Source organism: Eulemur rufifrons, chromosome 29 (assembly GCF_041146395.1).
Source record: "Eulemur rufifrons isolate Redbay chromosome 29, OSU_ERuf_1, whole genome shotgun sequence".
NCBI lineage: Eukaryota > Metazoa > Chordata > Mammalia > Primates > Lemuridae > Eulemur > Eulemur rufifrons.
In genome coordinates, this window is record NC_091011.1 from 46,237,429 (window position 1) to 46,250,565 (window position 13,137).

General features: G+C 36.4%; 1 protein-coding gene across 4 annotated transcripts in view; it reads left to right on the plus strand.

Annotated features, from left to right (window-relative positions):
- Window positions 1–13,137, plus strand: part of HEPACAM2 (HEPACAM family member 2) — a 43,366-nt gene that overhangs the window by 1,575 nt on the left and 28,654 nt on the right. The window contains exons 2-3 of one of the 4 annotated variants that reach the window (XM_069462158.1): window positions 4,025–4,032; window positions 9,863–10,216. In XM_069462158.1, the coding sequence (XP_069318259.1) occupies window positions 10,012–10,216 (205 nt within the window). In that variant the 5' untranslated portion in view covers window positions 4,025–4,032; window positions 9,863–10,011. Of the gene's footprint in view, window positions 1–2,592; window positions 2,672–4,024; window positions 4,033–9,745; window positions 10,217–13,137 lie in introns of those variants that run through there. The other 3 variants (XM_069462155.1, XM_069462156.1, XM_069462157.1) reach the window with 3 other exon arrangements.

Consider the following 13,137-nt stretch of genomic DNA (forward strand, 5'->3'; position numbering starts at 1 on the left):
GAAAGTGTTGCTCCATAATCATTGAACAGCCATATAGTATATATCTAGGCTTCTGGGAGGTGGCATTTCAGACTTTGCTATGTAGGAGTAAACTTTAGCACAGACATAGGCATATGTAGTAGCTCCTCTGGCAGCCAGCTCTTCCTTCTAAACTGTACTCTTCCCTGAGATCTGTAATTACAACAATAAGAAAACTCTTTTCCCTGTTCTTAATCCCAACAGTTTTACGTTGACCTTGGCATTTTACCACTTCTCCTCAATTGTTTCTGCCACTGCAAAATATTTATATGCTACTGATGATTAAAGAATGTGGATGTTTGAAATTCATATAGCAGATGTTTGCTATATAAAGCAAGACAAGTCTTACTTAGGATTTAAATAAACTAGACTGTAAACTAGTGTGACTTGAGAGGTAATAAGAAAGCCTTGCTCTCCAACACACACACACACACACACACACACACACCTACACAGGAGAGTGTGCCCATATGCGATTGCAAATGCATACACACATACACATACTCACTATCCCAGTGGATCCTTGCATTGTTTGCAATTTAATTACCATGGATGTAGATTGTTTTAGGTTAATCAGCCATTTCATTTTAAATTCAAATTTAACTAAGATTAGTAAACAGGATGTAGGTCCTGAACAACATGGAAGAACAGAGCTTTTCAGTGTGTTACAGGTGTGATGTCAAATATTGATAGTGGGAAATTTCTTACAGCGATAAAACACTTTAAGCATTTTTAGGAATCATGTAAAAATTGACAACAGTTGAAATTAAATTTGAACATTCCTTATTTGACTTCCTGTGTAAAACATATTGAATTCAGAAATTACTCCAGCAGGTAAGAGTTTATACCTACAACTTACCACTAGAGGGCGCCTTGTCATGGTTATACCACATAGCTCTTCCCTAGATGTGCCACAAAGGTATTGTCATTTTTTAATGTTTGTCGTGAGATAAAAAGATAATCACAAATAAGATTCATTTTAACATTTAATTTATTTATGTAGAGTCTACTATGACCTTATTTCATAAAAGAAGAGATATTTTTAAATACAAGAAAAGAAATAGGAAAAAAAATCTCAAAAAACTCCTTAAAATTTAGTACTTTTAACATTAAGAAAAACACACTACATTGTCATTTCCCTCACTTGCCAAAGACCCACAGACTTCATCATAAACCAGCACTGGGTTGAAAAACACTGGGAATAGCTTTTTTAATAAAGGCAATTGGAGATTAATATTGATCTAAAAGGTGTTAGGGGAGCCTACGTGATATCTGTAGAAATTCCATTTTACTTTGTAAATTGTATTTTGTGAGATCCAATATTAAAATTTATTTGCATTTCTTAAACACCAGCTGAGATTCAGAAGCCATGGGCTAAGGAGCATTTAGAGTTTGTTTTTGGAAGAACAACTTAACAAAAGTACTAGTTAAGCACTAAGCTAGATGCTAAAGATCCATGAATGAATAAGACTGTTCTCTGTACTTGGAACTCAGAGGGAAAATAAACATCCAATAAAATTAATTGATTCCAAAATAACTATCATCCTTTTTGGCTTTTAGTTATGCTTGAGGAATATTCTTCCTTCCCCTCTCGTCATTGAACTTCTTCAGTGGACCTTTACTGTTAAAACTGATTTGTGTAAGGAATTTTACTTGATTTGATACAGATTCGTTTATAAACTTTCCATTTTATATAGTGGAAGGCTTGGCCCAGAGCATTCTTGCAAATGGGGGTTAACTTATAACTTAATAAATTAAGCGGAAGTGCTTAGACTGCCTGCTACCATGACAATGGAGAGGCCAGGCTGAAAAACACCAGAGTAGAGGCAAGATCTGTGGATCATTGGTTCTCTTCCTCTGTGCTTCAGCTGTGAAAATGTGGCCTCAGATATTATCGTTGGCATAGGCTTTTTATTATAATTATACATGGGCCATGCTTCAGCCCTACTTGGAAACACACCTGTGATATGCTTTCAAAAATAGAATGAATCCAAAGATTCCATAAAACCATAGCAGTCGTTTGTAATAGGAAACACTGCATAGAAAAACACGCTTTTATTCATTTGATTCATTGGGGTAATTTTTACATGTTAGTGACTTCATAAAGATTCATAACTTTAGGAGATACAGAAACTGCTTTAATTTTCATAGAAAACATTTTTTTATTTCAAAATAATGTCGTAGTTTTGCATGATAGGAAACCAGCTTTTGTTTTTGAGGAAATTTCACAATATGCTCTTATTAGGAAAGCATGCTGTTTTTCGATAAAATCATCCAAAAATTTGTTTTCCTTAATGTGATTTTTAATAACTAAGAATATTTTATAAAATATACAGACAATTATTGATAATTGCTTAGAAACTGTGCTGGAAGTCGTAAGCCTGTATCCTTGTAAAGCATATAACAGGTGTTCCCACTCCCTGTGTCCTTTGTATACACATTCATTCTGTATTCAAATCACAGAAGCAAGAGTCAGGATAGGGTCTGTTACCTCACTGCTAATTTCCCTAGCAAATAAACCAGCAGCTGCTGGTCCATGTACCAAGTTACCACAGAGAACAGGGCACTGTACGCATGGGACAGGATGCTTTCATGGAGACCTTCACCAGCATGGTTGCAGTCTTTCAGTGCAAGATGTACCTCCTTCTCTTAGGTAAGGCCCTGCGTGAATTATGTTTTAGCTGTCTGTTGTTTTGGGGGATTTTTTTTATTGTGGTATAAAGTAAATCTTTGCTTTAGGCTGTAGATTCACTCAGATAATTGAAGAGCAGGTCAGAACCTTTTTACAATAACACACTGTTCCAGCAAAGAAGCAGGAACATTTAGGAGAAATGAGGCTCAATAAATATAGATTGCTGTTATTTCCTTAGAATAAAATTATTGTCAATAACACTCATGAAGAAAGTTAAGACATTCTAAAAATCTAATCAATTTCTTCTTTTTAGAGTTTACATGTAGGTTCAATAGTCTTTAATGCATTTATTTTGGCAAATATTCTAATAGGCCATGAAATTGTGACCGCTTAGAGTGAAAACTCAAAACAGTTTATGAAAACGGTTTTCTTCTTAAAAAGTTAAAGATCTTGCTACAAACTGTTGACTCTGCTTCATTTTAAATTGTCCATCTCATCTTATGAAATATGGAAAAAGGTCAGCTTCCAAACTGACAAAACAAAATTTTGTACACAAAAGGGAGAAATGTGTTGGGAAGGATTATTTCTCCAAAATGCCTTTAGCTTTTCTCTTTGTTCAACAGCTCGTAGTCCTGTAAAATTTTTTTAGCTGTACCTTAATATTTTTTTCCTCACTCTCCTCTTTATCCTTAGAGTTTAAAGAAGTCTGTGTACAATACTCCCACTGTTTTTATCTGTCAACATTATTTTCACCAGATGTTCTCTTTTCCGTTCTTCCTCTTTATTGGTTTTAAAAGTCAACTTAGTTTCTTGTTTTGTTTATATTCAACAGATAGGAATTTTTTAAAAAGCCATATTCCTTAAATTTTAAGAACAACTTAGGTATATAAGCAGTTTGTTTTAGACCTCTTCAGTTACTTAGAGCCTTACTTTCACTTGTATATTTTGTTACAGTTTTCATTGAAAATGGGATTGTTTTTCAAATTTAAACCTAATGTACATATCCCATATATTTGAAATGTACAGTTTATAAATTTTTAAAAAGTCTTTGAGTTTCCTATAGTTGTGATTCTTAAGTTATTACAGTGTTTATGTTACCAAATTAAAACAAAAAATAGATTTTTATTTTTAGAAATTTTTTGAAAAATTAAACAATTACTGTAACTGTCTCTTCATCTTTGTTGATTTTTCTCAGTTTTGAAAGTATCCCATGTCGGTACCCCACTTATTTTTAATTTTAAAACTCTAGGACTGTTGTAATTTCATAAGTGATGTTTTTGTAATTGGCTTTAAGAACTTAGAGACAATTCAGTTGGGGAATTCAACTACAATAAAATAAAATGTGCTTTAGAGAAATTGCATGTTTATAAATAGTTAAATCAGTTATTATACTTTAAGATTTTCTTTCTTATGTAGATTTACTTTTCTTCATTGGTAGTGTGTTATAAAGACCACAGGTAATGTGGAAATCTTTTTGCTTTTAGGAATATTGAATTTTTGTTCGTTTTTTCTTTTTAAAAAAACTAAAAATTTTGAAGCCTAAAATGTACCATTTGTACAGTCTATTTAAAATACAACTTCATAATTTCTGTTTTCTCTAAAGATGCAAGAGTTTATTTTCAGTCAACAATAGTTGTGTTATGGTTGCAAATACCATGCATGATAATGAGGAAGTAAATGCCAACTATTTTGAGCTACAGTAGAGGTCACTTTGTGAAGTCTGGTGTTTATATTCAATACAGTGAAACTGGTCTAGGGAGTCCTTTGTTGCTGGAATATAGATAAATTTCACTTAGCTATATAAGCAATTTGTTTTAGACTTCTTCAGTTACCTAAAGCCTTACTTTCACTTGTATATTTTGTTAACAGTTTTCATTGAAAATGGGATTGTTTTTCAAATTTAAACCTAATGTACATATCCCATGTATTTGAAATGTACAGTTTATAAATTTTTTAAAAGTCTTTAAGTTTCCCATAGTTGTGATTCTTCCAGTTATTACGAGACTTCAAGTGTTCCTTAACACTGGATACTCTTTTATAATGCTATTGTTATACAGTTTAAGAGAATCTGTAAAGGGAAGATCATTGCTGTAATTTTGTATGCCAGATTATGAATGATATTATCAGTGTTTCTTGAGATTAGTGTAATGCTTTACATGCAAAAAGTCTGAGTTTTTCTTTTTTATTCTCAAAGTATTAGTGAATCTAACAATAAAACTGAATTTTCATTTAAGTACAAATATTTGAAATATCAAAAGGAAATTAAAATTTCATCAATTTTTATATTATTTATTTTCTTGAAGCTTATTTGTTATTACAGAGGATGACCTTCTAAAATCAGTAGTTCAGTCCTTTATTTTTTTTTCTCTTTTATTTTATTTTATTTTTTTTTTTTTGTTCCCACCAAGCAAAAGGTTAGTCCTTTAGGTTTTCTCAAACAACTAGAAAAGAGCACTTGAATATTTCTCAAAATAAAGCTAATTTTTCTAAAATTAATAACCTACTGCGTTTGACAGCATGGATTCATCACATCTGTAATGGGAAACACAATGGCAAGAAGAGTATGTTTCTAAATGCAGCAGCATTCAGTTATCTGTTTATTCTCCAAATTTCCCTACAAGTAAAGATCACATCATATCAATAGGTTCACGTCTGTCCTGCAAAATGAAAAGATTTGAGGTGGCTGAGATAAGATACTGTATAAAGAAAATTTCATTCCTTGCTGACATTCTTATAACTTGCTACCTATAATTTATCTGATAAAAATGATGTAGGCAATCTCGAAAGAAACAGCTATTGTAACAGCTGTGTTATCTCTCACTGTCGAACACACATTTGAAAAAGCACATATATTTGAAAAAATATTTTTCATTTCTTAAGAAAGCATTGAATATGTTCAGAGATATTGTTGATAATATATTATGTAAGGTATTACTAAATGATGCAGTCTCTAAAATAGCCCAAAAAACTAGTTTCCCCCCCTAAACAATTATCATAAAGGTCATTAAAAATGTTATTTTTTACTAAAGTAGTTTCATTTTGCTCTGGACTGCAATATTTGCATTGTTTTTAATATTTTATTACATAAAGCCTTCTTCCCCTAACTTTGGTCATAGATTCTCTAACAAGTCTTTTCATATTTAAGATTAAATGATCTGAAGCAAGATCCAAAAGTCAGCAACATTTCTAGTCTAGTGATATTGTCACTCCATAATGATAAGTTACCTCCCAATCATTTCCAGAATATTAAATATTCTTAAATATTAAATTATTAAATAAATCTCAGTCTTTTTCAACTACAAAGAAAGTAAATTAAAAGGGTTTGTTCTCTTTAAAAAAAAAAATTAAAAAGCAAACAAGGACTTTTGCAATGACTTTCCCAAAAGACAAGGACAGATTGGGTGGAATTGTATTCAGGCCATCTTAGCCTAGCGGTGGTTTCTAGGTTGAGCTGTTAAATGTCTTAAATGGACCAATAAGTCAATGACAAAACTGCTCCCCGCCAGAGGCATCTACCTCCTGTTACGTTAGCAGCCATGCTGCCTTTTCCAGTGCATTCCCAAGGCAATGATGTGGACTCCACTGTTCCCCTTCGTAGCAGACACAGAATTGCCACTTTGCTAAAGGGTATCCAGAGATTGACCAAAAACTGAGACTCAATACTTCAAAATTCTTCAGGCCCTCTCTCAATTTGAGTCCTCTCAAAATTCTTTGGGCCTTTCAAATGTATTATAGTTTGCTGCTACACTGAGAAAAACACCTCAGGAGAGAGTCAAGGAAGGCCTTAGACTTCATTTAATATTACGCCCTTTTCACACATGAGAAAACAGAGGCAGAGAATTAAAATGACTCCTCTAAGATCACCTTGCTGAGCAGTTACCATTTTATCTCAAGTATGCATTCTTTATTAAGATCTCACATTTTAGTGGATTTTTAACTTCATCAGTGTATCAAATACTGTAATCTATCTACAAGGTTAGAGAATAGGTTCCTGAAAATCCTTATTTCAGGGCAATTACAAGAGATAAATTTAAGATTAACTGGCAGACATAGGACAAGGGAGTCCAAAATCAGGAGTGAAGCATGAAACCCTCATAAATATTTTCATGTTCACTCAATTGAAAAAAATAAAGAGCAATATAATAAATACAGTGAAAGTTACATTTTAAATATCCTAAGTTAGTAATAACAGGTACTAAAAACTAATTTTTATTTATTACTTACTGGGAACTTGTCAGCAGCTTGCTGTTTCCAATTTTAATGAAAGGCATGTGAATGTATTTTGTTTTGTGCAGAAAACACATACACTAAGAGGAATCTTTTCCTGTGCCGATCCCCCATCCAAAGGCTCAGTGTCTCTCTAAATTTATGACTTTAAGAGCTTCACCCCGTCGGTCAGCCTCTGCTACACATATCTTAGACATCACTAGTTTTAAGACTTAGATTTAGTCTCCCATCTTCCTTTCGTTCTCCTGCTATTCCCTTGCAAAAACCACTACTGCTTTTCTTCAGTCCACTTTATCTCCTCTTTAGAATTTCCAGCACCCAGTTCCCTCATTTTCTAATCACTCAAATTAGAAAAAAAAAATCCAAATTTAACATTCTTACACTTGCCAGAAAAGAATACGGAAACAAATCCTCATACCTTTGTAACTTCTTTGTCATGGACCAAATCACTGAAGTGAATGTGCAAGTACAGTCCATTATCAGAAAAAAAAAAATAGAAGTTAATCACAAATACATACACAAGCCAAAAAGACTATATGACACATCTTTATGTTTCCCATATGGTCACCTACTTTTCAGTCCATACAGTCAGGTCAGTTGAGTGTCTACGAGTCTCTTCTCCCTCTAACCTCCTCTTCCTCTTGGGCTTTCTCCCCCTGAGTTCTTTGCTCTAACTTCCCTGCTCACCCCAGAGTCTCACTCTCTACTAATAGCTAGCCAATAATTGCCATAGTCATGGTGATCTTTGCTTCCACCTCCACCCTGGGAAGGAAGGAGAGATTTACTGTTGGTAGAACTGGATTCCTCATAGAAACAGGCCTACATCCTTGAGTTTCTTCAAAGAAATCATCACCAAAGGCAAACAGGCTTTTCTACCTTTTCTTTCCTAGTATTGATGGCCTTTTATGACATGACTTGAATGCTTGAAGACCTCCTTCCTAGTAGCAATGAAAAGAGGAAGCAATCAAAGAGGATAAATGTTTTGTATATAAGAAAATTGAAATTGTAAAATCCCTCTATTTGTACCTAATTTCCATCTCTTCTCACTTGCTCAAGGATTTTATTCCACCTTCACCCATATCTATTCTGTATCATCAGTATTTCCCTTTCAGTGAAATGTTCCCAGTAGCAAAAACCTTTTGATTTCACGTGTTAGGTCCCTCTTAGCTCCTGCCCCATCTCTCTGCTCCCCTTCATAGCAAAACTCCTCAAAATCATTGTCTATACTCATTGTCTTCAATTTCCTTTCCATTCTCTCTTTTTCCTCTCAGTGTTCAAAATACTTCCCCTTCTCTCCCCTGATACTTCAAATATTCCTATGATTTAGGTACCATATTTCTCCCTTTTAAAATGAGAATTTTGAAGCAAAGAGCTTTTAATTAGAGTTTTAGCAACATGATAGCCTAAGCTAAGAAGGACTCTCTTCCCGCTGCACATACATAGAAATGCTAAATAAAACAAAGCAATATATCATGGCTTAAGGAAAAATGGAGAAATCTCCAGGTGCCAGAAACTAGGAAGAAACCTGAAGACGTAGCACTGAGTGCACAGACTCCAACAGCTCAGGCACTGCCCAGGCCTCCAGACCCACTTTTTCTCTCTTAAACACACTTTAATCAGGCTTTTATGTCCAGAATATCCTTTTGACATTGCCTCTTGGATGTCTAAGGGGCATCTCAAAATGAACATGCCTAAATCTGACTCCTGATCATCCTCTAAAACACCTGCTCTCCCCACAGTCTTCCCCATGATGGAGTTGCAACTCCATTCTTGACTCCTCTTTGTTTTTTATATCCCACTTGCAAAATGTTAGCACATCCTGTTAGCACCACAAGACTTTACCCTGTGTATATATTTTTGTTGTTGTTGTTGTTTGTTTGTTTGTTTGGTGGGGGGAAACAGGGTCTCACTGTGTCACCCAGGCTGGAGTGCAGTGGCTCAATCATAGGTAATGGTAGCTTTGAACTCCTGGGCTCAAGGGATCCTTCTGCCTCAGCCTCCCAAAGTGCTGGGATTACAGGCATGAGCCACCACACCCAGCCTCCCACAATACCTTTAACTACCACCCTAGTCTCCAGCATGGTCATCTCTTGCCTGTTTTATTGCAGGCACCTCTTAAGTGTTCTCTCCTGCTCTTGCCCCTATTGTCATCTATCCTCACAGCAGCTAGAGTGAGTTCAATAGAACATAAGAAAAGTCATATCCCTTCTCTTCTCGCAAAACTCCAGTTGCATCCCCATCTTAGAGAACAGTGCCAAAGTCTTTCCCATGGTGCTAAGGTCCTGTCCATTCTGTCGGGGCCAGCTCACTGACCTCATATTCTACCATGCTCTCTCTCCTCTATTCTGTTCCATCCATACCTGCCTCTTACTGTTCCTCAAATACACCAGCCAGATGCCTGGTCTGAGCAGGAATGACTGAGCATGACTGATACTGGTTTAATGTCACTCTCCTTAGGACATTTGCATTTGGCAAGGCTTTGGCTAAAGGGACAAACTTCCAAAAATGGAATATTAAGTCACTTCAGAAGGCTTTAGGGGAAATACTTGGGAGGAAATAACCCCTCAGTTATACAAAGTATATAAATAAACATAGTTTAATTAGGATATGATATGACAGGGACATTAATATAGTCATAATTTCAAATGTTTTTAATGGTTTCTTTGGACTTTAGAGCTAATAATCTTTCCCAGTTCTCCTTTTCCCTTTATTCTTTAACGGTCATAGGTAATAACTTCTGCTTTTCCTTTTCATCTTGCCTTTAGAGAAGTCATGCAATCAGCAGTCTTTGGGTGGAGTTTTTTAAGCGCCAAAGGTTTCAGAGACAAATATTTACTTCTATATGTATCCGGTACCAGAATGGTCAGTACCTAGAAGCTGCTCTCCTTTGAAAAGGATTATCACCTGATCAAGTTCTGTCTGCGGCTGCCCCTTTCGACTGTGAAATGTGGCTCACGGTCTTCACAGCTTTCCTTTCCTTTGCAGCGGGTGCTTGTTCAGGGCTGAAGGTGACGGTGCCTTCACACACCGTCCACGGCATCAGGGGTCAGGCCCTCTACCTCCCCGTGCACTATGGCTTCCACACCCCGGCATCAGACATCCAGATCATATGGCTGTTTGAGAGGCCCCATACGATGCCCAAATACCTGCTAGGCTCTGTGAATGAGTCTGTGGTTCCTGACTTGGAATTCCGACACAAATTCACCATGATGCCACCTAATGCATCTCTACTCATCAACCCACTGCAGTTCACTGATGAAGGCAATTACATCGTGAAGGTCAACGTTCAGGGAAATGGAACGCTGTCTGCTAGTCAGAAGATACAAGTCACTGTTGATGGTGAGTCCACTCTAAGTGTATGTGGGCAGCAGGCTAGCATGCTAGTTAGCAAAGGCTCAGGAAACTAAATGACCTGGGTTTTAGGTCCTGGCTCTGCAACTCTGGGCGAATTAATTAATTTTCAAAGCCTCACTCTCATGGCACTAATGACATTATCTACTTCATGAGGCTTTCTGAGGATTAAAAAAGTGGACATGCGTGTAAAAGATATGCCCAGTGCCCAGCAAAAGGTAATCAAGCAATAACTTATTATCTTTTTGCCTGGGAACTATCAAATATAAAGTTGCTTATATAATGAGATGGAGAAAATCTTATTTACTCAGTAGGAGAATACACTCTGGAAGAGCCCTATTTTTGTCCCATGAAGATTTTTATTTTGGTACACTGTTTGGGAGAGGATAAGATTTACTCAAGGACCATACTAAAGGACAACAGAAGTTCCTGGAAATGTCCTCCAAGGGGGACTGGTCTCAGCTAACTTGCAGACACTTATTTTCCTTATTGAGATATGTAAGTGGCATACCTTAAATATACTATATTCAAAGCCCAACTTCTAGTTTTTTCTCTGTAGACCTGTTTATTTGACAATATTCCCCATTTTAGTAAATTCAAAAACCGTTCTGTCAACTGCCTGAGCCATAACCTTGCAGTCATCATTGGCCCCCTCTTTTTCTCAAATCCCACATGCAGCCCGCAAGAAAGCCCTGTTGGCTTTACCTTCAAAATATTAATATAGACAAAGTCCAGCCACTTCTCACCACCCCCACTATTGCCCCACTCAACACCACCATCAGCTGTGGCCTGTACTATCCTAACAGCCTGCCACCTGGTCTCCCTGCATCCATTCCTACCTCCCGCAGATTAAAATCCTCCCATAGCTTCTACCTCACTCAGAGAAAAAATAAAAGTACTAACAATGGCCCGCAAGGCCCCACATACCCAGCACCTATCTGGCCCCATTTCCTACCTGCGTCCCCCTCACTCCCTCTGTTCTGGCCCCTCTGGTCTCCTTGCTTATCCTAGAACAGATCAAACACACTCACACCTCAGGGCCTTTGTACTTGCTGTTCACTCTACCTAGATGGGTTTTCTCCTAGATACCAGCAAGTGCCCCTCCCTTATTTCCTTTAAGTCTCAGACCAAATGTTACTTAATAGTGAAGTCTTTCCTGACCACCCTATATAAAATATAATCTCACTCCCCCAAACACACACACACACACACACACACACACAGTCACTCTCTACCTCCAATTCTGCTTTTCTTTTTTTCATAGGACTTATTACCACCTAGACATATTGTATATTTTTGTTTATTGTTTCTCTTCCCCAACTAGAATATGAGGTCCATGGGAGCAGCACTTTGTCTGTATTGTTGGCTGCTTTATCCTCAGTGCCTAAAACCTTGCTGACCTAAAACCTTTGCTTATTTATCTGGGGAGTAAATAAGTGTCCACAGAAGAGACGGAGGAGGCTGCAGGGGAGCATGGACACAGCGGGTGGAAGCAGATGCCTGGAGAGCAACTTTAGGGAAGGAGAAGAGATCACTAAAGGGAATTCTCGTGTGTGGCATCCTGTCTCCTCCCAAAACTTTCAATAGGACATCCTTACTTATTAATTAGTAGTAAAGTTGGATCTGTTCATGAAAATACAAGCAAAAATTTAGTAAAGCCTCAATTTTAGGGCCTGAGCCAAAATCCTTCTTGGAAGGGAAACTTCCACACCTGAATCACACTGTTTTAGGCAAATGTATGATCACAATCCCAAGGACTATTCTAATTGGTTCTCCTCATACAAGCCCGCTTATCCCATACCACATATATTTCCACACAGAGATGCATTTGAAATAAAACCTTTTTCTGCATAATAAATGTACACAATTCATTTTTCTTTATAAATCATAATAACATGAACATAGAGCTTTTTCAAATCCTTTGTTCTTGCCAGGGAAGATGAAGGATTAAATTAAATGGACAAGCCAGTTGATTACCCCCAGCTTGAGAAGTGCTGGAAGTTTCAGAACTACTCAGCTTCCTACAAGTTGCCCTTCAACTTCCTTTCTCCTTATCTTTCAGTTTCTTCTGTCTTCTCCGGGCTGGAGCAATGGGTCTGTTTGTGCCCTAATGCACATTTTCCAGTGTAAGAAAATGTGAGCATGAGTTGATAAATTTTCCTCAGGAACATGCGCCAACCATAATTAAAAGCCTGATAGAAAATTAAGATCTAAACATTGAAGGCAATCATCTGCCACTTATATATTATCCCACTCCCTCTGTGTCTTGTAGTCATACATAGAAGGAGATGGTTATAGGAGATGGTTAAACACCTCTCTTTCCAAAATGCAGGAGAGAAACATTGACTGATTTAATGCTCTCTTCATTTTGCCACTGACTGCCTATGTAACTTGTGCAAGTCACTGTTTTTATCAAATAGAATCAAGAACCTCAAAGATTAATTAAAATTGCTGAAAATGGTTGTAGATGCTTATTTAATCCCCATCCTTGTCTATCAACTTTACAGTTAAAATTCAGAGAGAAAACATTTACTCATTCCTGGAAATGTATTAATTTGGCAAACATTATTAAGTGCCTATTGTATGCCAGACCATGAAATAAGACTACTTTCCCATTACTTGAATTCTACTGGATTTGTCTTTTTTTCCTTCTAATCTGATACAATCCCAAGAATACATTTTATCCTATTTTCAGATTGAGTCAGTATTGAAATTTTGACTTTGGTTTGTTATAGTGTCTAACATAATGTTGCAACATAAATGCAAAGTCATTAAGGTATACGATTAATTTGATTACATACATAGAAAGAAAAGAAAGTTGTACGTATGTGATTCTCTAAAATTTTCCCTCAACTTCCCAAAAGTATGCTGTATATGAGCAGTATATGTATTTTGCAGATGGTAGATAG